General features: G+C 46.9%; 1 protein-coding gene across 2 annotated transcripts in view; it reads left to right on the top strand.

Moving 5' to 3' along the window:
* The window catches only part of CABLES1 (Cdk5 and Abl enzyme substrate 1), a 102,220-nt gene that overhangs the window by 51,825 nt on the left and 26,212 nt on the right, over window positions 1-24,183 (top strand). Inside the window, exons 3-4 of one of the 2 annotated variants that reach the window (XM_002697726.5) lie at window positions 2,681-2,773; window positions 15,421-15,498. In XM_002697726.5, the coding sequence (XP_002697772.4) occupies window positions 2,681-2,773; window positions 15,421-15,498 (171 nt within the window). The remainder of the gene's footprint in view (window positions 1-2,680; window positions 2,774-15,420; window positions 15,499-24,183) is intronic. The other variant, XM_024984431.2, reaches the window with a different exon arrangement.

The following is a 24,183-nucleotide window of genomic DNA, read 5'->3' as shown; positions in this document are numbered from 1 at the left end:
AGTGGGACCAGTGAGTGTCTTTCCTGATTCAAACCCTTCCTGAGGTCCACAGGAAGCATCTATAGAATGCCCTCAGGTGGGGCACTGCCTGTCTTTAAAAGAATCTATTTAAAAACCAAGAAATCAGGACCCTTAATAAAGGCTGCGGGTTTTTTTTTTTTTTTTTTTTTAATATTTTTTTGGCCACATTGCACAGCAAGTAGGATCTTAGTTCCCCAACTGGGGATCAGATCCCCCACACCCCATGCATTGGAAGCTCAGAGCCTTAATCACTAGACCATCAGGGAAGTCCCAGGACTACAGTTTTAAGAATATAGGAAGCAAATAGTAACAAAATATGCACCCTTTGTAGTTAAAAGTTTTAATAATAATCACAACACTTGAAATGTGTATATGAATATTTACGTGTGTGTACATATGGGCCTTCCCTGGTAGCTCAGACAGTAAAGAATCCACCTGCAATGCAGGAGACCTGGGTTCGATCCCTGGGTCAGGAAGATCCCCTGGAGAAGGGAATGGTTACCCACTCCAGTATTCTTGCCTGGAGAAACAGAGGAGCCTGACAGGCTACAGCCCATGGGGTCCCAAAGAGTGGGTTTCCCTGATTGCTCAGAGGGTAAGGAGTTCACCTTCAATGCCAGAGATCCAGGTTCGAGCCCTGGGTTGGGAAGATCCTCTAGAGAAGGGAATGGCTACCCACTCCAGCATTCTTGCCTGGAGAATTCCATGGACAGAGGAGCCTGGTGGGCTACAGTTCATGGGGGGTTCCAAAGAGTCAGACACAGCTGAGCGACTAACACACACACATATGTATGGACATGAACATGTGTATTTGAACGTATCACTTGACAGCGTATGAAGCTCTTATAGAAATCCTCAAGTGTAATTGTCACAAGAGCTCCAGGGGATATTACGAGTGATAGGTCACTAGGGTTGGTAGTGAGCTGGAGTGGATGCTGGCAGGGCCACTCGGGCTGTGGCCATGAGCTGTGGACACTTCACTCTGGTGAAGTGGACATGACTGGCAGGGGATCTTCCTGCCTCTAGACCCAATGCCCAGGGAACCCTCTTTTCCTGATGAAAGTCACCAGGTACAGCTACCATGTCATTGCTTTGACCACTCATTCACTTCACTGTATTTTTTTTTCAAGATAAATTCTATTTTAAGGTGCTGTTTCTATGGGAAAAAAATAATTTTCAGTGCTCCCTAGGAAGCAGCTTCTAGGAAGACTGGCCCTTCCTGGAGGGCAGGAAAGGGGGTTTCAGGGGAATGTACACCCTGAAGTCTAGACCGGGGCTGTCCCCTAATTTCCCTTCAGGCCCCTGCGTAAGTGCGTGCTATGTCGCTTCTGTCGTATCCGACTCTTTGCAACCCCCTGGGCTGTAGCCCACCAGGCTCCATACCAGGGTAGCCATTCCCTTCTCCAGGGGATCTTCCCAACCCAGGGATTGAACCCATGTCTCTTAATGTCTCCTATATTGACAGGTGGATTCTTTACCATTAGTACCACTTGAGAAGCCCCTTTCAGGCCTCTGGGGGAGAGTAAAGATCAGAGCTGAGGGGCAGGTGTGTGACTCTGAACATTCCTTAATCCTTTGCCCCCCAAAGGGCCCCCACACCCCACTGCCCTCAGGTTTACCTCCTCCTTGGGTCGCCTTGCTGTTTTCTTACCTGAAGCCTCCAAGTTCAGAACTGACTGAACTCAGGTGACAGCCCAGCTCAGACCCTCAGTGTGGCTTTGGGAACCTGGGCACCACTTCTTGGGACCCACATCTGATGTGATCCCAGAAACCAGCCCTGGGGGTCTATGGTCAGAAAGGTTTAAGTAAACAAAAAATTTTGGCAGCAAAAACCCAACTAGAGAGGACGTTGCTCCCTTTCTCAAGATAAGACCAAACTTCAGATTCTCATTTGTTGGGATTTTGCTTTTTATCTTAGCTGTTGTTGCAGTTATGTGTCTTAGAATTTTGCCAGGTAACTTTGAAAAAATATACACAAATAAAACCTTTCTGCTCTGTTATTCCTGCAGTGCATGCACATGTCATATATTCTAGGGAAAATTAATTAGAATCCAAGTCAATTTGTTGAACAAATATTTATTTAAAATTTATCTAAAAAAAACAAAAACAAACAGCCACTAGCCAGGTCTCTGCTTCTCATTCAAAGTAAAGCTGTGACTTCCAAACATAGCCAAGGTGAGTGTGGAGGCAATAGTCCAGGGGACTCAAGCCAGAGTCCTGCTATAGAAGAAAAATGATTCAGGGTTGTTTTTAAACTGAATTTGCCAGTGTTTTTCCCTGCCTCTGAATTCGTTGAATTTCCAGTTTTCCGTTCCTGATACCTGTGTCGATGTGGAAGGATTCTTTTTTAAGATGACGGGAACACATAAGGTCTTTGGAATCCATGTAGGTTATGTTATTGGAATTAAGGGCAATAGCTTTCATTAGCTGGCTCTTCAGAGCCATATAAATTATTATCAAGGAAGTATTCTCAAGGAAGTTGTCTGTCTGTTGGATTGTTTTTTTTTTTTTAAGCTTCCTCGCTTCTAGCCACAAGGTCCTCGTTATCCTTGGGGTGACTCAAACCGTTCGTCTGGTCTTTCCTTCCTGTCTTTGTGTGGAGATGTCTCAGCTATCTGAGACCGACTGACTGTGTTTTTGAAATGGCTTTGTTTTTCAGATGTCGAACTCTCTCAGGTTCGCCCAGACCAAAGAACTTTAAGAAGATTCATTTTATCAAGAATATGCGGCAGCACGATACCAGGAATGGCAGGTACTGTGCTGACAGGAGCTTTGGGAGGGGGCTGGTCCTGCAGGGGAGGGAAGCGGGGACCCTTTGCATGGCCATACCTCACGGAGTGAAGCCCACTAATGAACATGATCTCACGTAACCTTCCCAAACAGACCACTCTTTCCACCCCTCTCCCACCAGAATCATGCCAAGAAGTCGGTAGAAAATGGTAACCCAAGGCTTGGGTTTTTTAGACCAAAACTGAATTTTCAATAGTACTGAAATATATTTGTATTAGGAAACTTTGAACAGAAAAACAGTTGAGTTTTTTTGGCGAGGGTTTGTCGTCGTTTCTTTTTCTGCTTTGTTGGGTTTTGTTTTCTGTTTTCACCAGGGCTCTGTGCTCTGGTCAGTAAATATCCTGCTAGATCTTGGGCCTAAAGCCGGGTTTGGCTCTCTCTCTCTGATGATGTTCATTAAGAGAGGAGGATCCTGATTTTGCCAGCAGATTCGTCCCGGGCGCCAGTTCAGACTCCTGGGCCAGCTGACGTCTGTGAGCATGTGTTTCTCCAGCAAAGAGTTGCTCTTCAGGAAAGCGCTGTAACATGAAAATTATGGTTAACATGTATATGTTGCTGTTGTTAAGTCGCTCGGTCGTGTCCGACTCTTTGCGACCCCATGGACTGTAGCACGCTGGGTTTCCCTGTCCTTTAACATTTCCCGGAGGTCCTCAAACTCACATGCATTGCGTCAGTGATGCCATCCAACTATCTTATCCTCTGTCATCCCCTTCTACTCCTGCCTTCAATCTTTCCCAGCATCAGGGCCTTTTCTAATGAGTCAGCTCTTTGCATCAGGTGGCCAGAGTATTGGAGCTTCAATTTCAGCATCAGCACTTCCAATGAATATTCAGGGTTGTTTTCCTTTAGGATTGACTGGTTTGATCTCCTTGCAATCGAAAGAACTTGCAATACGATCTTGGTATTAAAACTGTCCTGGTGACAAGTGGACATGAATCTTTGTTGCCAGCGTAGATTATGATTGAATGGTGAAGCCCATTAATGGTAGCCTCACGGTAGTGCTGAGAATAGGGCGCTAAGACCTCTTAGGATCCCTGAAGCTCTGTTGCCTGGGGGTGGCTCCTCCTCTCTGATCTGTGACCTAGATCGTAGCTAGAGACACGTCCCAGAGTGGACTTCCTAACACAAGACAATTTCGTTTAATCTCCTCCTGATTTTCAGAAGCTCATATGGGCCCCACTAATTTTTTCTAATCTATATCAAATGAAAATTGCTAAAAACTTAGACTCATGGCATGATTAAGGCCCAGCATCACTATAATTTAGTGTAAAATACACTGTACAACCTGAATAACTAACAATTACAGTGTGTAAAGACTTCTTTTCCTGAAGTTTTTAAACCTCTCTTGAATAGAGAACATAATTTTATAGCTAGTCAACAATTTCAGAATGGCACGATTGAATTCTCCCGTCAGATAATTTTTACGAATCAGTATGCATTCCTATTTTAAGTACAAAGCTTTTAGTTAAAATGAACCCAAGAGTCATCTGTGAAATAAAATACACTCTGGGTTTCTTTCTCTCACCCTGATTTCACTGTCACAATTACTGTGCCTTATGCATTTAACCACCATGTTTTTCTTTTCTGTAGTGTCTTTTACTTACTGAATCTGAACCTTACTTGTACCATTTTTAGTATAAATTACTCATCATTTATTTATGTTGGTGTTTTTGTTCATAATCTCTTGAACCATAAACAAACATATAAAACCACGAGTTCCTAAATAAAATCAATGACAAAGCCAAAAAATGGGCCAAATTAATAGTATTCCCCACTTTTCAATGCTGTCGAGGATACAGAGTCAGATAATCACCTGGCATGGTTTGCAGTGAGTGTTGTACTAGTCGCTCAATCATGTCTGACTCTTTGTAGCCCCATGGACTGTAGCCCGCCAGGCTCCTCTGTCCAAGCAAGAATATTGGAGTGGGTAGCCATTCCCTTCTCCAAGAGATCTTCCCAACCCAAGGATCGAACCCGGGTCTGCTGCACTGCAGGCAGATTCTTTACTGTCTGAGCCACCAGGGAAGCAGTGAAGGGATGTAGTTAAAAGATTTGGACTAATGGGATCACCAGTGTCTAGCATATATGGAAGCTGCCTTTCCTGGCACACTTTTGACCCAAAAACAACAGAAATAGCCCAGAAAACATGCAATTGCTGGTAGTCTCGCTGGGGAATTTTCACATGGAACCAGGAAGGACTTCAGATCATCTGAAGATCTAAGAACTGGAATTTCAGGCAGAAAATCGAGCCCTCAGCACTGGCTGTAGGCTGCGATGACAGCCGGTCATACCTGCACAGGTGAGAACTGCTTTTATGTGCCAGCGAGGATGAAAGGGCTGGAGATGCACCCCTTCCTCCCTTCCAGCTGATTCAGTAGCAGGGATAGACCGTTCTTAGATGAAAGGAAGAACTCAGGAGCACACCAGGAAGAGCCTAGAATTTCCGAGGTGACAGAAGGAAATTGTGGTCAAGAGCTGATAAGTGGGAAGAGAAGATCCAGCTTTTTGAGAAGGGCAAGGAGAGGCCCCCACTGCAGCCAGGCAGCAGGCAGAGCACCTCCAGTCCTGCTGGAGGTGGCCAGGGGCAGGGCTGAGCTCAGGGCAGCGGTGCTGGGTACCAGGGGGCCTGGGTGTGCTCTAAGGAGGGAGGGACTGGGAAGATGGCTGGGGTGGCGGGGTGGGGGGGCGCGGGTGGTGGGCCTCTGATACCCGCCCTCAGGCGTGCAGGGCACACACACAGCACCACACCTACTGCTTCTCGCAGCCCAATGTTGGAGCCTCTCGACTCAGGTTCCTGCCACGTTGGGAGGAAAGAGGCTTTGCCGAGATGGAAAGAGGCTTTGCCGAGATGGAAAGAGGCTTTGCCGAGACGGAAAGAGGCTTTGCCGAGACGCCTGGAGAACTCAAAGGGGGACTTCCCTGAGGGTCCAGTGATTAAGGCTCCACGCTTCCAATGCAAAAGACGAGGGTTCGGTCCCTGGCTGGGGAACTAAGATCCCACGTGCTGCACAGCCCGTGCATGCTCAGTTGTGCCCAGCACTGCAGCCCCATGAGCTGTAGCCCACCAGGCTCCTCTGGCCATGGGCCTTTCCTGGCAAGAATTCTGGAGTGGGTTGGCATGTCCTTCTCCAGAAATGATGTGAAGTCTTTAAAACAACTGTTCACACATGTGTGAGCAAACTATATGTCATGGTAGAAAGGAGTCCAGGGCCCCGTGTCCTGGCATCTGGAGGGGACCCTTGAACATTCTGAGGATGGTCAGTGGGGACTGGGAGCTGCCGCTTGGTTAGTAGAGAAGAGCCAGTCAGCATCCACTCTCATCTGCATGAGGATGTTAACTGGAAGTGAAGACAGATCTCGGCCCTCAGGGAGGAGACACCCTTGAAAATGACAAACATTATGAGGCCAAAGCGGGTGCCAACAGGGAGCTGACTGCTGGCCAGGTAGAGCTGGGTCATCAGAATGGAAGGTGAGCATGAAGACTGAAGACCAGCCACTGGCCAAAGACATGTTCATGTCCAGTGACCCTCATGGTCCTGTTAGGACAGGACCTCTCCTCTGGGCACTTCCAGCCTCAGGACTCAAAATGTTTGAGAGCAATGGGAGACAAGAGCCATGGCTTCAAGTGGGCATCACCCTCCCCCAAACATTATTTCACACCCTTTTGAAGTCATGTGGTTTTCGAATGTCTGCCTTGAACACAGTCGATGGCTGCCACGTGCACTGGAAGTGCTCCCTTCCTGGGTTTGCCGTGGGAATCATTGCCTTCTGCAGACAAAGAAATACTTTCTGCAGTGCGTGGACTGGTCTGTCTTGTCCGTTGACAGAAATTTTCAAAGAGACTTAAAAAGATTTGAAATAGTGGACAGAGATGTGTGCCAGAGGGTTCTCTCTCTAAAGTGCAAACTCAGTAGGAAAAACAAAAATATGAAAGATTCCAACACCTTTCATCTGCTTTGTAAAGTAAGATGTTAAAAAAAAAAAAATGCAGTAACTGAAGTCAAGTTGTCACTTCTCATTTTATACTGAAAATTGTGGAGGGAACTAGGCAAATGGGTAATAACTAAATTAAAACCTTGTTTGTCATCTCATCAGTTCCGATCTGTCAGCTTCGTTTAGTTTGAAAGATGTGTTGGAGGAAGTAGCACATTTCAAAAAACAAAACAGCTAGTCACCAGCTCTGAACAGGCCTTCTAGAAAGCAGAAATATGTCATCATCGCCTTTTCTCCCTGAAACAAAGCCTTCTGATTCGATAGATGCATGGCATCTTCTGTGAGACTCCGTGAAATGTCTGCTTCTTCCCCAGCATGCTTTTCTCCTCCCAAAACTTTTGTTTTTTATTAAAAGACTAGACCCTTCCATCCCCCGGCAGCAGTAGGCTGGAAGAGAAGCATCTTTATCAGTGTCATCATCTGTGTTTATAACCAGTTGTCAGCAAAACCTCTGACCTAAAGGACATCGAGTGGATAGACTTGAAGGAAGTGGAAGCAAGGGTTAGTCGCTCAGTCGTGTCTGACTCTTTGCAACCCCATGGACTGTAGCCCGCCAGGCTCCTCTGTCCATGGGATTCTCCAGGCAAGAATACTGGAGTGGGTTGCCATGCCCTCCTCCAGGAGATCTTCCTGACCCAGGGGTCGAACCCAGGTCTCCTGCATTGCAGGCGGATTCTTTCCTGTCTGAGCCACCAGGAAGCCCTGAGGAAGGCTTTAGTAACCTCCAGACCTCTCTGAGACTTCCTGGGCCCAGCCTCTTCTGCCACCAAACTGTCTCCCAGAGATGCTCTCAAACTGATCCATTGATTTTCTTCTGCTTCTTCCCTGGTTCTCTGAGCCACTGGAGGAAGGAGGAGCCAGACCATAGCCACCAGGGACAAACTGGTGCTGGCACTGGCTCAGCACTGCATGCAGGGTTTATAACAGTCTTATTATCCGTATTTCTTGTTTGTTTGTTTCTTTAATTAAGGGTTTTGTTTTGTTTTTTGGCCATGCCTTGAAGCATGTGGGCTCTTAGTTCCCTGACCAGGGATTGAACCTGTGCCCCCTGTATTGGAAGCTCAAGAGTCTTAACCAGTGGACCGCCAGGGAAGTCCCTGTCCATACCTCTTTAAGAAGCACAGCAGGTATGCTGGCTTTTTCTGTGACTTTTCCCGAGACTTTTGAGAAAATGATTTTCAAACATAAGCAACCATGGTTCTCCTGAGCAGATGTATTAATACCTTGCTGTAAAGTGCTCAGCCTGAGAATGCTTGTTGCTTCTTTCTAACCAGTTTGATTTACAGGAAATAAAGTGAGTCACAGAAAAAAACAGTGTAAGGGATTGGAGAGGGCTCCTTCTCTTGGTAATTCTGTCTCAGCACTGCTTGATGAGGGCCTGGGAGCCTGGGAGAGACCAGACCTTGGTCTCCACCAGTGGTACCTGGCCGTGTGAGAGGGAAACCAATCATTAGGGCTGGTGGGAGGCCCAAACCATGCCCAGGACGTGGATGCCAGTGCTGTCCTGGAAGAGCAAGGACGAGAGGGCCCCAGAGGGGACTTCTGTGACACCGCACTCAGCTAGTCTTCCTCCTGTCATTCTCTTGGGCTGGATGATGTCCCTCCCAAATTCTTATGCTGAGTCCCAGCCCTCTGTACCTCAGAATTTGACCTTATTTGGAAATAGAGTTGTGGCAGATGTAATGAGTTAAGAGGAGATTGTGCTGGGGGAAGGTGGGCTCCTCATCTCATGACTGGTGTCCTTATAAAAGGGGGAACCTTGGGGACAGATGTGCACACACAGCCTTGTGCAGGCTCCTGTCCTGCTGCCCTAAGACAAGGAGCTCCCAGAAGCTGGAACAGATCCTGCCCTCAGGGGAGCCTTGGTCTCCATGGCCATGAGATGATTGATTTCTGTTGTGGAAGCCACAGCCAAGGAGCAGGGCACACGGGCTCCTTGTTACAGCAGCCCCAGCGAACTCACACGCTCCCTTAGGCTCTCTCGCTGCAGTCTCATGGGCTTTGTCACTTCCTGTCTCCCATCCCCTCTCCTCACTGCATACCCAGCCCTGGGGGTGCTCACCCAGCCACTGCTCAGTCACCATCTCCATCTTAACTGCCCCAGGCCCCCCGAGCCCCAGGTCCAGCTCTGCTAAATTATTCACAGTAACTGCTTGGTTAAGGGGAAGAGGTCAGTAAACAGTGGGCAAAAATACTCACAAAATGACATAAGTAGTTTTCACTTTTGGCCACACCAGTATGTGAGATCTTAGTTCCCTGATCACGGATCAAACCTACATCCCCTACCTTGGAAGCTCAGAGCCTTAACCACTGGACCACCAGGGAAGTCCTAACTTACGTAGTTTAAATACCTCGGATTTCATTTCAGGCACGTGGCGATCAGCCATTCCTCAGATGTGTGATGCCAGGTCTTTCTGTGCAGTGAGGCTCCTGAGCAGAGTGAGTTGTGACGTTGACCTCACGCTATCACTGTTCACACAGTGTTCTAGAGAGCGCCCTACCAGCCTGAGCTTTGGGCGTGCCGTGGTTGTTGGTTAAAGTGATTTACAGAGGGGAGTGGAGACCATGGTGCGTCAAGCATGGGACGTCAGTGAAGGGAGTTTCACTGCGCACTTTGTTCCTCCACTGGGCCTTCTGCTCCTCCTCTCAGCCTTGTGTGTGCTGGGTCAATCAGTAGTGTCTGACTCTGCAACACCATGGACTGTAGCCCACCAGGCTCCTCTGTCATGGGATTTCTTAGGCAAGAACACAAATGGGTTGCCATTTCCTCCCCCAGGGGATCTTCCCAACCAGGGTTCGAACCCGAATTTCTTGCATCTCCTACATTGGTGGGCGGATTCTTTACCACAGGCATTACCCAAGAAGTGCAATCCAGTATGACCTTATACCAAATGATCACGTCTGCAGAGACCCTTTTTCCAAGTAAAGCCATGTCCGCAGGGATTAAGACCTGAATATGTCTTTTGGGGGAATTCGGTTCAACCCACAACACCAGCATTTTTAAGTGTGTTCTCTCTTGCTTCCTTGGCTGTAGAGAAGGAAGTACAGAATTTGAGAATGTGCTTCTACACGGTGCCCAGTGCCCACCATGGACCCCTGGGCGGTGGGCACCCTGGGCTGTGTTCATATATCACTGTGTTCACCCTCCGCTGCTGCAAATGTGATTTTCTTTGCTTTAGACTTTCAAAGTTGGTTGCCTGTTTTTAATGTCCTTAAGTGAATACCATTGCTATCATGGAATATTCCACGTGGAAGAGATCAAAACTTCTTACAGCCAACAGAGACTCCCCAGGGGGCTGGAAATAGAACAAGAAGCCAGTATTTGGCGTATGAGAGAACACTTAAGGATCTTGGATGGTGTTAGACGTTGCGTGGTCAGATATTTTGAAAGCAGACACAGTGAAAGTGGTCTGCAGTCCTGGATCAGCTGTGGTGACCCTCATGCATCTCCACACTGTTTCTGAGGGCTCCAGCATCTCACAGGCAAAGCGTGCCTTTGGAGGCTTTGTGGTCTGAAGCTGTAAATTCCCTCATACCAGAAACACTTTCCTAAGCCCGGAAATGGAGCTACATAAAGAAGATCAGACGGTGTTCCAGCAGATGAGCACACTCAATGTTTCCTAAGGGCTCAGAAAACATGGTATGTCCAGAGGGAACTCTGCCCACGTGAGCAGCAGCCCTGGGGAACTTTCCCGCTTGCTATTTTTTTCCCCTCCAGCAGATGTTTGTATGGAAATGTGATCTTTAATTCCTTAAAGACCCATCTCCCCGGAGTTAATCCCTCTTTTGAAGTCCTAATCTTTTGTGTAATGCTTTTTGGTCATCTTGACTCCAAGTGTTATATGTTACAGATGGAAAATTCTGTGGGCTTCTTGCATGACATTTGGGCCCAGAGGAAGATAACTGTAGTGCTGGAGGGGAAAACATGGTGAATTTCCAAAGCCCATTGGAAATGGAGTTTGGCTGTCTTAACATCATTCCAGACAACTAGCATGTGATTTAATTCTTTCACAAATGCACTCAAAGGAGGCAAACAAATCTGACTTTCTTTGTGAGCATCTCAGTTATGATGGACATTGCCCTGATGCTTGTAAAGAGCAAAGCTGCAAATTCACGTGAGCCCTCCAGGTTCTTGACACAGCAGTTGGTCACGTGGGATCCATCTTGAGACTCATGCCATTTGAAGTCACTAGAGCAAGAAACTGTCAAGAGCTGGCCACTAGTTGATACTTGTGTGCTCTGGCGAAGACCTCAAGTCCCCCCTTGACTCCAAAGATGTTTCGGGAAACACGTAGGATGTGTTCTTGGGAGCTCTGCCGGCTCCTTTCAGCTCTCCAGAGCGTGAAGAGTTGCAGATCTGTTGCAGGGTGCCGTGCAGATCTCTCCTCTGGATTCCTCCTCTGGTCCCTGCCAAGAGTGGGCATCTAGGGGTAGTTGGACCCAAGAATGGAAAGAAGGTGCCCCAAGATGTTGTCTTCTTTCTTTCCTTCCTTCCTGCCCTCTCCTCCAGCTGCTCAAAAATGGCCAACCAGAGGAGGACCAACCCTCCTGTAATTGATGTGAAGCAATCACCTTGTAGGAGCTAGACTTGACCGGGGCATTAGAATAACAGTTTTTTTTCTGAGTGGGACCCATGCTGCCAGCCTCTCCTGCATCTCGAAGTGAGGATCACACGGCAGTAGCATGCAATTGAATTAATGTACCGTTTAGTAATGGGCACATCCCGGTTGAAACTTTGGAAAGAAGGTTTACATTTATAGTCTCTGATTTTCTTGTTCAGCCTTCCCTGGTTGTTGAGACAGTAAAGAATCTGCAGGAGACTGGATTTGATTCTTGGTTTGAGAAGATCCCCTGGAGGAGGGCATGGCAACCCACTCCAGTATTCTTGCCTAGAGAATCCCATGGACAGAGGAGCCTGGCGGGCTGCAATCCATGGGGTCGCAAAGAGTCAGGCATGACTGAGTGACTAAGCACATCTTCTTGTTCTATTAAAAGTGTCCAAAAATTCTAGAAAAATGGTACTGTTGGACTTATTTGCAGGGCAGGAATAGAGCTGCAGACATAGAGAACAGACCTATGGACACTGCGGGGTAAGGAGAGGATGGGATGAATTGAGAGAGTAGCTACCATGTGTAAAATAACGAGCTAGTGGGAAGCTGCTATATGGTACAGGGAGCTCAGCCTGGTGCTTTGTGATGACCTAGAGGGTTGGGATGCGGTGGGAGGTGGGAGGGAGGTTCAAGGGGGAGGGGACATGTGTATCAGTTCAGTTTAGTCGCTCAGTTGTGTTTGACTCTTTGCAAACCCATGGACTGCAGCCCACCAGGCTTCCCTGTCCATCACCATCTCCCGGAGCTTACTCATGTCCATCCAGTCGGTGATGCCATCCAACCATCTCATCATTCCCTGTTGTCCGCTTCTCCTCCCGCCTTCAATCTTTCTCAGCATCAGGGTCTTTTCAAATGAATCAGTTCTTTGCATCAGGTGGACACATCAGGACATGTGGCTGATTCATGCTGATGTTTGGCAGAAACCAACACAACATGGTAAAGCAGTTATCCTCTAGTTAAAAATGAATTTTCAAAAATGTCTGGTTTCTGTGTGTGGGTAGGAAGGCCACATGAGCAGTGAGTAATGAAGGAAGCTCAGGACCACTAACTAAGCCTGTTGAGTTTGTGCAGCACATGCTTTCCTCTGTATGTGGAAGGATCACGAGGGACTCGGACTTGCCTCCTGCCTGGGTGGGCGCCCCGCTGGCGGGGGCGCTGTGTGTTGGGAATCTCTATCCTTCCATCTAGAAAGGGGCCCAGGCTGAGCAGAGTGGGAGCAGGAGCCACCTGGGTCTCCTGCACCTCCTGTGCGATTGTGATCAGGGCTGTTGTGATCGGTCACCCTCTGGCCCCACCCCACACTCCTCCTGATGACCTGAGGGCCAGTCTGGAAAGCTGCCCTAGAAAAACTTTGACAAAAGCATCCATGGGTGCCTAGTCAAACCTGAAGGAGCAGATTTTTCTACTAAGTCATAGAGAAGAGCAAGGCATTGAGGCCCAGGATGTTAAAGTGCATGGTTCAAATCCCCAGTCACACCAGCTAGTACATCAGTTCTGTTACTGACTCATTCATGCCTCATCAGTTAAAGCATTTACAATCTGATACCTAATTGACTTCCCTCGTAGCTCAGTCGGTAGAGAATCTGCCTGCAATGCAGGAGACCCGGGTTTGAGTGTTGGGTCGGGAAGATCCCCTGGAGAAGGAAATGGCTACCCACTCCAGTGTTATCATCTGGAGAATCCCATGGACAGAGGAGCCTGGTGAGCTACAGTCCATGGGGTCGCAAAGAGTCAGACATGACTGAGTGACTTAGCATGAAGGCACCTAATTGACACTTAATAGGTGTGCATTTGGTCTACCTGAATAAGCTTTCTTGGCTCTGTTCTCGGAGCTGAGGCTAGGGTTTGAGTCTGTGATATCTGATGAGAAACATCTCCCTGGAGACAGGAGAGACGGACCTTGTGTCCCCGTTCACCTCTGTGAGGCTGCGTGTGTCGGCCTTCAGCTGTCCTTTCTCAACCTTTCGCCTTTAGCAGGCCTGTGTATTTTAGGGTCTGAATCCACAGACTGTTGAGAAAACTTACCTCAACCCAAGAGGGCAGCTCCTGGTGAAAATAGTGAGTATTTATTGAGCCCGTGTTATTTGTCTGGCCCTGTTCTGTAGACTTTGCAATATGGGAACTCATTTACTCTTTACAACATTCCAATGAGATGGCTACTGATTTTTGTGCCATGGTTTTGGCTGAGGAAACTGGAGAATGAGTGAGCTGCCTGAGGTCACAGAAAGGTGCCAGAGCTGGTATTGGAGGCTGAGGTTGGAGCTTTGGTCCTGCCTTCCCAGTGACGGGTACTCAGGGCTGCTCTGAAGCACCGCCTTGCCCAGGCTGTTTCTGGAGCAGCTGTCAGGTATGGAGAAGATGCGGGCAGCAAGTGTTTAGCAGCACTTTGTGATCAGGATTTCCTGGAAGTAAAAACAGAGTGGAGGCCGCACCATAGAGGGAAAGAGTAACTCAGTGAAAGGGGAGGAAATTCTTCCTGGGGAGGTTACTTGTGAACTGGGTTCTGAAGACTAAATAGGAGTTCACCCAGCATACTTAGTAAGACACAACAGTCAGAAGAAATAGCATGCAAAGGATGGAGATATGAAACAGCAGGGATTTTTTTTAAAGATGAAGGTGGGACTTCCCTGACAGTCCAGTACTTTCACTGCAGAGGGCACAGGTTCAATCCCTGGTCGGGGAACTAAGATCCCACCCGCATGCATGCTGCTTGACCAAAAAAATAGTCCCCAACAGGGACCTTATGAAAAAAAAAGTGAGTGTACTGCAAGCACTTCTATCATGGACGAGTGATAAAGCGCAGGGGAAAATACTGTGTGTGTTGAGACCAGAGAGGCAGAAAGAGCCAGAAAACAAAGGGCCTGGGAACCTACCATGCCAGGAAAAGTATCAAAGTGTTAGTCGCTCAGTCATGTCTGACTCTTTGCAACCCTGTGGGCTGTAACCCACCAAGCTCCTCTGTCCGTGGGATTCTCCAGACAAGAATACTAGAGTGCGTTGCCATTCCGTTCTCCAGAGGATCTTCTTGACCCAGGGATCGAACCTGGGTCTCCTGCTTTGCAGGCAGGTTCTTTACTGTCGAAGCCACCAGGGAAGCCCCATGCCAGGGAACCTGACTTAATTCTGGGCATGTAGGCAATTGAATATCATAGTTTTAAACCAAGGTCAAAATACCCAAACATACTGCTTTATTCCCTGATAATAATTATTGAAGGAAAAGATAATCAAACTCAGTAAGCTCCATATCTGATGTGTTACCATCATGCTGAAGAATGTTGGCTTTTAATCTCCCCCACTGTTTCTTCATCTTTTCATCAGCAATCCTCTTTGGCAAAAGTTATTCTCAGATGCCAAGATAAGCACTGGGGAGGTTTTTTGGGTTTTTTTTTTTAATGTTTTTTTAAGTGCCTTTGATTGCATAAGAGCGTCATGTAGAACTGTTTCCAGTAGTATCTTTTTAGCAGGAATGGAGGCTAAGACTGATTATGTAATTGTTCCCTCAATTTATTCTCAGAAGCTAACATGCCACCAGCATATGAAAAGCCCTGATGCTCACAATGGCATCTGAGTATCTTTCCTGCTCACGGTTTCTGGCACCGTTGCTTTTGCATCGCTCACTGAAAAGTAGAAATTGATGGTTTAAATGTGGCAGGACTGTTCACCACCCATAGGGCACCCTGGACTCAGAGCTCCATCTGCCCCGTGCTTCCCATAGCCAGCCCCTCCCACCAGAAAATGGATTCATGCTCATGTGTTCCTTAGAGACCCTCTCGGGGTCTCACTGTGTTAACACTGAAATGAGGAGTGGCAGCGAACTTCTGCTGCCCTGAGGTTCCGTTTTTGCAAGCAGAACAGAGTACCATCTGTCGGAGGAGGTGGCGGGAGGGTACAGATACTGCTGTGAATTCCATGAATGCTGAATTGCTATAGAATTTTTTTTTTAACTTATGACGCTTTGCATTTAGTTTGTTTATTTGTGTTTGTGTTTTTTATTTTTATTTTTTAGAATAGTCCTTATCAGTGGCAGAAGATCCTTCTGTAGTATATTTTCAGTGCTGCCGTATCGGGACAGTACCCAAGTTGGGTATGTATATGCATGCTTGCTTTGTAGCCCTCTGGGCGAAAACTTCTGACACCCTGTGTGTGATGTGGCCATGCTTTACATTTCGAAGAGCTTGCCTCGCCAATTCAGTATTTGTAAATTTGAAAGGAAAAAAAAGTTTCACTTTCTTTTCAGCCAAGAAGCTTGCTTGTTGTTGCTATTTGTGTGTGTGTGTGTGTGTGTGTGTGTGTGTCTTAGCACGTTGCCTGCTGTTTCTAAACCTCTTGCAATACTTTAAGGCAAGAGCAATCTGGGGCCCACCCATCCTGCAGGGCCTCATCAACTTTTGGAGAAAGGTAGGTCAAGAAAGGAATCAGACGAATGGGTGGCATTCCTGCATCCTCGCCCTTGAACCGGGGGCCGGACAGTGACCAGTGAGCTGCAGCAAATATTAAAGCAAAGCAGTATCGGAACAGACCTGTGTGATTCAGATGGAGGAATGCACGAGTCTCTCAATCAACAAGCCCCTCCTTTGCTCTAAAAAGAACTAGGTGATGCTCTGACGTGGCAAAGCCCCGCCTCCTCATTCTGCATCCCAGAACTCTGTGTTGTTTCTCCACTCCAACCCCCACCCTGAGTCTGACTCCTTCGCCCCCTCACCTGTTCACTGCATCCACTATTTGTCATCAGGGAGCTGTTGGTATTATTTAGGGCAGGACAGGTCCCTGTGGAGGATGACAGGAGCACTGTGAGATGGCAGGTCTGGTTTCTGCAGACCAAATCTGGTGTTGCCCTTTGGTCACTGTAACAGTGACACCCGACTATTGCCCCTTCCGAGGGCATTATGCCCCTGACCATTCACTCCTCTCCCACCCACTTCCATGGGCTCTGCCTGGTCATTCCCCATTCACCGTGACCTTCCCTTCCCCGCCCCTCCCACAGACCTGTCAGACTTCCAGCCTGTTAAACTCACTCTGATCTTTATTCTTACTCTACACCAAAATCCCCATCATGCATCTTATTCATGGAATACTGACTATTATTAGTGCTAAGTTGCTTTCAGTTATGTCCAACTCTTTGTGACCCTATGGATTGTAGCCCACCAGGTTCCTCTGTCCTTGGAATTCTCCAGGCAAGAATACTGGAATGGGTTTGCTGTGCCCTCCTCCAGAGAAGATAGAACCTGCATCTCTTATGTCTCCTGCATTGGCAGGCGGGTTCTTTACCACTAGTGCCACCTTAAGAACAATAATAATCTTACTGTTTGTTGTAGTTTCTGTTCAGTCGCTCAGTCACGTCCGACTCTTTGTGACGCCATGGACTGCAGCATGCCAGGATTCCGTCTTTCACCATCTCCCAGAATTTGCTCAGACTCATGTCCATTGAGTCGATGATGCCATCCAACAATCTCATCCTCTGTTGTCCCCATTCTCCTCCTGCCCTCAGTCATTCCCAGTATCAGGATCTTTTCCAATGAGTTAGCTCCTCGAAGCAGGTGACCAAAGTATTAGAGCTTGAGCATCAGTCCTGCCAGGGAATATTCAGGACTGATTTCCTTTATAATTGACTGGTTTGATCTCCTTGCTGTCCAAGGGACTCTCAAGAGTCTTCTCCAACACCACAGTTCAAAAGCATCAATTCTTCCTGGACACAAGGGCATTGAGATTTCTCCTCAGGTATCCCCCAGCTAATTCATTAAAGGTCATCTGGTGTGGACAGTGCACCAGCTAACACCAGCTCATGTGAGCTCAGTGACAGGGACTGCTCTTCAGCTCCCAAGATAGACTTTTAGAGCTAGAAGGAACTCGGAGACTGTCTAGTCCTGTGGTTTGCAGGCTTTTTCTTTTTTAGCTGAAGAAGCCATTCTTCCAATGCAAGTTTACACAAAGTACCAATAAATAAAATCCCTAACTGCAGAGTTATTCCAGCAAAGTGGGAGTGAGGATGAGACGCCCACTCATGTCCACTCTGTCCCTCATGGTCCCATTAGGGAAACCATAGTCTTTATCCATCCCTCAAGCCAGGGAGTCATCAGGTACATGGGAGAGAGCTGGCTCAGGCTGGATCCTCAGTCCCAGCAAATTAACCAGCCTTTCTGGGCCCAGGCTTACTTGTCTGTAAAATCAGCTATAATGTCAACCTCAGAGTTTTGAGAACATTAGTGGAAGATTAACATATGAACACTCTGAGTACCATGCCAGGCTACAGTAGATACTCATTAAATGTTAACTTTGGGAACGTGTTTGGTCACAGAGCTACCTCATCACTCTTTCTAGATCTGCCCCTATACGGCAGTTCCCAGTCCTCTTCATGGTGAGTTAGCCGGTGCCTACAAACACAAACCCAAGGGATTCATCTGCTCTTGGAGTTGGTCTTTGTTTTCCTCAGTGATACATCATTATTTTTAAAAATTAGGACTTCCCTGGTGGTCCAGTGGTTTTAGGAATTCACCTTCCAGTGCAGGAGATGCAGGTTCAATCTCTGGTCAGGGAAGATCCCACGTGCCTCAGGGTCACTAAGCCCCAGTGCAGCCAAATTAGTAAAGAATCTGCCAATAATGCAGCAGATCCAGGTTTGATCCTTGGATCAGGAAGGTCCCCTGGAGAAGGGAATGGCGACCCACTCCAGTATTCTTGCCTGGAGAATCCCATGGACAGAGGAGCCTGGCGGGCTACAGTTCATGGGGTCGCAAAGAGTCAGACAGAACTGAGCAAATAACACACTTCAAAAAGAAAAAAAAAAATCTGGAAAGTACATAAAAACAAAAGGAAGATGAAAGTTACTGAGCCTCACCTCAAAGCTGTCATGAATATTTTGGTCTGTTTCCTTCCAGTCTTTTTTTTTTTCCCTCCATTGGAACATGTGCTTGTATGGAATATGACAAGATGATTGTTCTGTTTTGATCTTTCTTGCTGGTGGTAAGAGGCTCTGCCAGATCCCACCTTTCAAAACAAGCTATTGGAAGCTGGTTGCTGAGAAGAGGAACAGATGTTGCCTGTCTTTTTCACTATAACTGAAACATCAAACCTTCCCATAGCTGTAAACACTCTTCTCAGATTAAGCTTGTAAATTATGCCATTTTCTGGGAAGAGTCCCAGCCTTAAACCAGCTCCTCTTCTCTCAACCAGTTGCCAAGGCCCAACTGAGTCTTGTTGCTTTTTATCCACATTACTCATTACCTTCTCTTTCTAGCATGGATTTGTGGTTTGGCTTGGCGACCCTCCACTTATAAAATGAATCGTAAGCAAGATGCCCATCTTTCCTGAGTAGGCAGATCCTACTTGATAAACAGCTTATCCACCGTTCTAAAACCATTGCCCCTCCTCTTGCTTCTCAGCTCACACCCCATCCTCTGGGCTGGTGTGCCATCACCATGGGAGCTGGAGTGGAAAATCTGGGAGCTCTAAAGGAATCTATGAGTTCAGAATTAGAGAGAGAGGAAATTGTGAAACGGAGAAACAGCTTGGGAGAAAGGCTCCTGCAGTCCTGAGAAGAAAAAGCAAATTCAGAGGGGGAGGTGGAAATAATGCAAACTCGACCGCTTTTAAAATATGGAGGGTCAGCCCCAAACCAGGAAACCACAAGAGAAACCCAGCTTCATCTTATGTCTTCACCGTCTTTCACCCTCTGAGCTGTTGCTCCTGCAACCGTAGCTCTTGCTGGTACTGTTGGGCTAGTTGAGTCACGCTGCAGGCCAAAAGGGCCCTGTAAGGGCTAATTGCCATTTATAACATTGCATCAGTAGAGAATGCATTCTGAGTCCAGAGGGCCAACTCGAAAGCTTTTGGATAACAGCCTGCTGGTGAGTGAGAGATGCAGGCGTTGTACTGGGGACCAGTCCGGGGATTGCCCCTGTGCATAAGGGGAGTGATGTGGGTGCCCACATACTCTTACTTCCTGAAACATGTGGACATCCGTAGGTATTCCTGTATGTATGATATGTGTGTCTGTGTGTGCTCCGTTGTGTCTGAGTCTTTATGACCCCATGGACTATAGCCTGCCAGTCTCCTCTGTCCATGGGGTTTCCCAAGCAAGAATATTGGAGTGGGTTGCTATTTCCTTCACCATGGAATCTTCCTGATCCGGGGAGTGAACGGGTGTCTCCTTCATTGGCAGGCAGATTCTTTACCACTGAGCCACCTGGGAAGCTATTATATGTATGGATCCAACGAAAACGAAGTAGGAATGAATCCAATTAACTTGTGATTCAGAGCTATGTAAGAAGATGACCAAACTAGTGATTCCAGCAGAAACCAGTTTCTGAGACGTGTGTGGGTACAGACTCATCCAGATAGCCATACTTGATTGAATGATAGTCACTGGGTTAATTTTATGATAAATGTATCAGAGGGACATCCCTGGTGGTCCAATGGTTAAGACTTTGCCTCCCAATTCAGGTTCCATCCCTGGTCGGGAACTAAGATCCCACATGCCTCTTAGCCAGAAAACCAGAACAAGGAAGCAATATTGTAACAAATTCAATAAAGACTTTTTAAAAAATAACGAGTGTATCAGAGACCATATGATGAAGAAAATGGCTTCCCAGTGGAGCACAAGGTACCTCTGGGGGGCGTGATATAAAATAGCAGCTTCCACATGGTGTGTGTGTGCTTAGCTTTTTGGCACTGGGGCATTTCAGATGAGGTCATCCTCTTGGGTCCATTTCCTGAATTGATCATTTTGTGACACACAGAACAGCTTCTTCTATTCTTAGGGGCTCCAAGCCTAAGTGCTGCCTGCCTTGCTCCCGGCCCATCCCCCCTTCCTCCCCACCCATTTTCGCCAAAAACATCTCTTTTCGTTGTGGAAAATTGCACATTCACAAATTGTGTTTCTTTCCTCACACCAAGCATATTTCCACACAGAGACAGATTCAGGAATGATCTCATGGGTGAATCATGCTATTACCCCGCTGTTTATAGGCACTGCCTTTAGACAAAGATTTTGGTGTAAGCTGTGTTAAGGTCCCTTCATTGTCTGCCCGTTACCCAAGTGGGGAGGAGGGGTGGTTTATCAATGAAGTGCTGAGTGTGGAAGAGGCTGGACTTCTGGACTAAAAGCTGCTTTGATTTCACTTTTTCCCGTCAGTCCTGGGCATTGTTCCATCAACTAAACCGTGATTTTGTATCGCTCTGTTCTGATAGAAGGGAGCAGGCCCAGTCCAAGATGGCGGCTGTACCATATCTGACGAGGTGGCAAATAGGATCTCTCAGACGATGATACATACTGTGTGGTTGAGTTCCAGTGGATGTATGAGCTCTTAATTAAAATGAGCCCACAAGTGGTATTTTCCTTCCTAATCCAGTTTTACAAGCTTTGCTTTCTGCACCACAAAGCTCTCTTGTTTTTGCAGGATCTGGAAATCCTGTTAATATTTAATTGGCTTTTAAATTATTTACACATCAGTGTTCAACCTATTGTGATCCTTTAAAGAGCAAGTGCCCAGTGGAGCTCCAGGCTGGCATTCCAAGGTCTTGAGTTTAGAGCACCATGAGCAGAATGACTAGGGATAAAAGGCCATCCCCACTCTGGAAGCAGAAAGCCATGGAAAACAGTTAATTGACCACAGACACAGTTTTTTCCTCTATTTCCCAGGTATTAAGTAGTTAAATCCTTTTTTATTTTAAAAGTAAGAGGAATATTGGTTCATATGCTCCCTAAGGGAAGGGTCTTCACTTGAATTTCTTGTTATCTAGTAGGGAATCTTGTTTGATCAGTTTCATGAAAGATCATTTTGCCTGTTACATAAGGTAAAATCAGGAGTTGGCCATTGTGTGGTTAATAGCAACCTGGGTAACCCCCTTTGGGCATCAGAATATCTAGATTGGCCATCTGCTCTGGCCGGTTGACTTCACAACTGTGCAATCATGTACATTCACTTTATGCCGTGGGACCCAAAACTAAGACTGAGGGCCAGGGGCTTTCCAAGCGTGGAGCTTTCGGGAGAGCTACACTGAATGACTTCCAGTGCTATCCAGTGAAGGAGGGGTTTATACCCCCCAAAAGAACCAGCCTGTGTTTCTGCTCCTTGTTTAAGGGTCCACCTGCTGATTGGATGCGTCCCCAGATGCATTTTCATCTTCTGTTTTAGCCTCCCCACTTCCCCATTCCCCCTCCTTGAACCGACAGCATCCACTCCCCATCCCCCATTGGCCACACGTTGTATAAAAAAATCTGTGCTGAGTTTTCAAAGCATGTTTCATGCCTACAGCTTCTGCAAAAGTTAACAGACTTGAATAGAATGAGAAATAAGCTCTTGTAGCAAAATAAGTCTGAGCTGTAGAATCCCCCAGGCCTGTGGAGGAGAAGGAATCAGACCTTTGCGTTGTCCGCGGTTTCTTAACTATGGGTTTCTGTCTGCAGATCTGCCCGAATGAGGTTTTCTTCTGTAATCTGATTGGCCCTGTTTGTCTCTGAGTGCATGCAACAGCATTTCAACCTTAATGCATACAATTTTGGACAATATCCACATCTGGTATTCTTGAGTCTGCCTCATTCCGTTTTCAGAAGCAGGTAGAACATAAATAAATTGACATTTGAACTCTCGAGATACCTGGGGGAAAAAATAATCTCCTAGGCTTTTCAGAGAAATAGAAATGTCCAACTTCAGTTTGCTTTTAATTACTTTCCGCTGCAGTTTGGTTATCCAGCTCAGTCTCTTGGTACTGGAGGGTTAATGCTGGCATTTGAGCTAAAAAGATATTTCTATTTTCATATGGCATTTTGATGAGAATTCAGAAGGATGATCTTAGAAAGAAAACATCAAGATTTTATCACTGCTCCTCTGGGACTTCTGCTTAATTCTTTTCCACTGCTGTTTCTAGAGGACTCTCTTTGGGTAAACCAGCAACATCATTCAGAACTCCTTTCTGAGGTCAGCTTCAACCCTTGAATCCCAAAACAGTGGGGCATCAAGGGCCATGGGTCTCTTGCTTGCTTAACACTCACATGTGAGCCCCGAGCAGTTGCTGCGTCTATAAATTAGGAGCCATGATATGAAGTTGCTGTTTATGTGAGTTAGACAGACAACAGCAATTTCATGTGGTTCTTATCCATGGGGGACTGGTTCCAGGATCCCTGGTGGATATTGAAATCCACAGAAGCTTAAGTCCCTTAAATAAAATGGCATAGTATTTTTGTATAACCTACACACATCCTCCTGTGTACTTTGAATCATTTCTGTGAATGTGCGTGCTAAGTCGCTGTAGTCATGTCCGACTCTTCGCAACACTATGGGCTGTAACCCACCAGGTTCTTCTGTCCATAGGGTTCTCCAGGCAAAAATACTGGAATAGGTTTCCATGCCCTTCACTAGGGGATCTTCCTGACCCAGGGATCGAACCCTTGTCTCCAGCATCTCCAGTACTGGCAGGTGGGTTCTTTACCACTGGCACCACCTAGGAAGCCCCTTGAATCATCTCTAGGTTACTTATAATACCTAGTACAATGTAAATGCTACATAAATAGTTGCCAGCACTCAGCAAATTCAAGTTTTGCTTTTTGGAACTTTTTGGACTTTTTTTCCAAATATTTTTGATCCAAGGTTGGTTGAATCCATGGATGCAGAACCTGGCATATGGAGGGTTAACTGTATATGGTTTCGCCAACTCTTATAAGAGCACTTAGCTAAGGCACCTCGAGAAGTTTGTCAGCCTCTTTATAAAAGATGTGTTGTTTAAGATCCCAAGAGTCTCAATATGAACAAATTCAAAAGCTGTTGAAGAGATGACATTATTGACTAAGATGAGATATGTTTGATTTTCCGTGCACACCTGGCTGTGTAAATGGATGTGTATATGTGGGCTCTTTTAATTCAGTCCTACCAAAATGGCAGTCCTGAAGTTAGTGACAACCTCTTCCTGAAAATGAGGCAGAAAAAAATGAACAAGTGTGCCCTCGGCCGCCACCACGAAGCAGTCAGTTTTTCTAGAGCAGTTGTGATATTTATAACCACGTCAGTGAAGTTTCTGAAATGTGAATATAGCCAATATTGGTGCAGCAGCTTCAGTCTGCAAGAAATATCTTTTTAGTTAATAGACATAATATAAACTCCCTTCTACAAAACTGACAGGAAATTCAGACTTTATCACTGGGCACCACCCTTCTCCTCTCCAGGATGCATGAAGGACCTGGAATGCTGTGGACTTGGGGAGCACCATTGCTCATTGTCCTTTGTATGTGCTGGCATCACCAAAACCCTCACTGCCATGCTCCTCTGTCCGCACAGCCCCTCAGGGCAAAAGGATGTGCCACTCTGTGCCTCGTATAGGATGTGAATTTTTATCTCAGCCGGGAGCTCTGTTCCTGGGATGCTGATGGGGTGCGGGGCATGGGTCCCCTGTGACCATGGGCATCCCAGTCCTCATTTCCTCCCCGCTGAGGGTAGACCTGCTGCACTGGCTCCATCCGCAGGGTCCTGCCTCTGCCCCATTCACTCCGGGGCTCCTAACATGGACTCTTCTCTGAGCTGGGGCCTGGGTCAGAGACATCCCCGGAGACAATGGGCAGAAAGTGGCCAGGCCACCTCTGGAAGGCCGACTTACTAATCCCGTACAGTAGCCACACGTGGCTATTTAAATTTTAACCAAAAGTAAGAATTCAGTTCTTCGGTCGACTGGTCACACTGCAAGCGCTCCATCGCCCCATGTGGCTCGTGCCTGCCCTGCGGGACGGCTCAGATGGAGGCGGGACGGCTCAGATGGAGGACCATCCGTCGCTGAGGGAGAT

The sequence above is a fragment of the Bos taurus genome, chromosome 24 (assembly GCF_002263795.3).
Source record: "Bos taurus isolate L1 Dominette 01449 registration number 42190680 breed Hereford chromosome 24, ARS-UCD2.0, whole genome shotgun sequence".
In the NCBI taxonomy this organism is placed as follows: Eukaryota; Metazoa; Chordata; class Mammalia; order Artiodactyla; family Bovidae; genus Bos; species Bos taurus.
The sequence above is the reverse complement of the archived record's forward strand: the minus strand, read 5'-3'. Positions and strand labels throughout refer to the sequence as shown.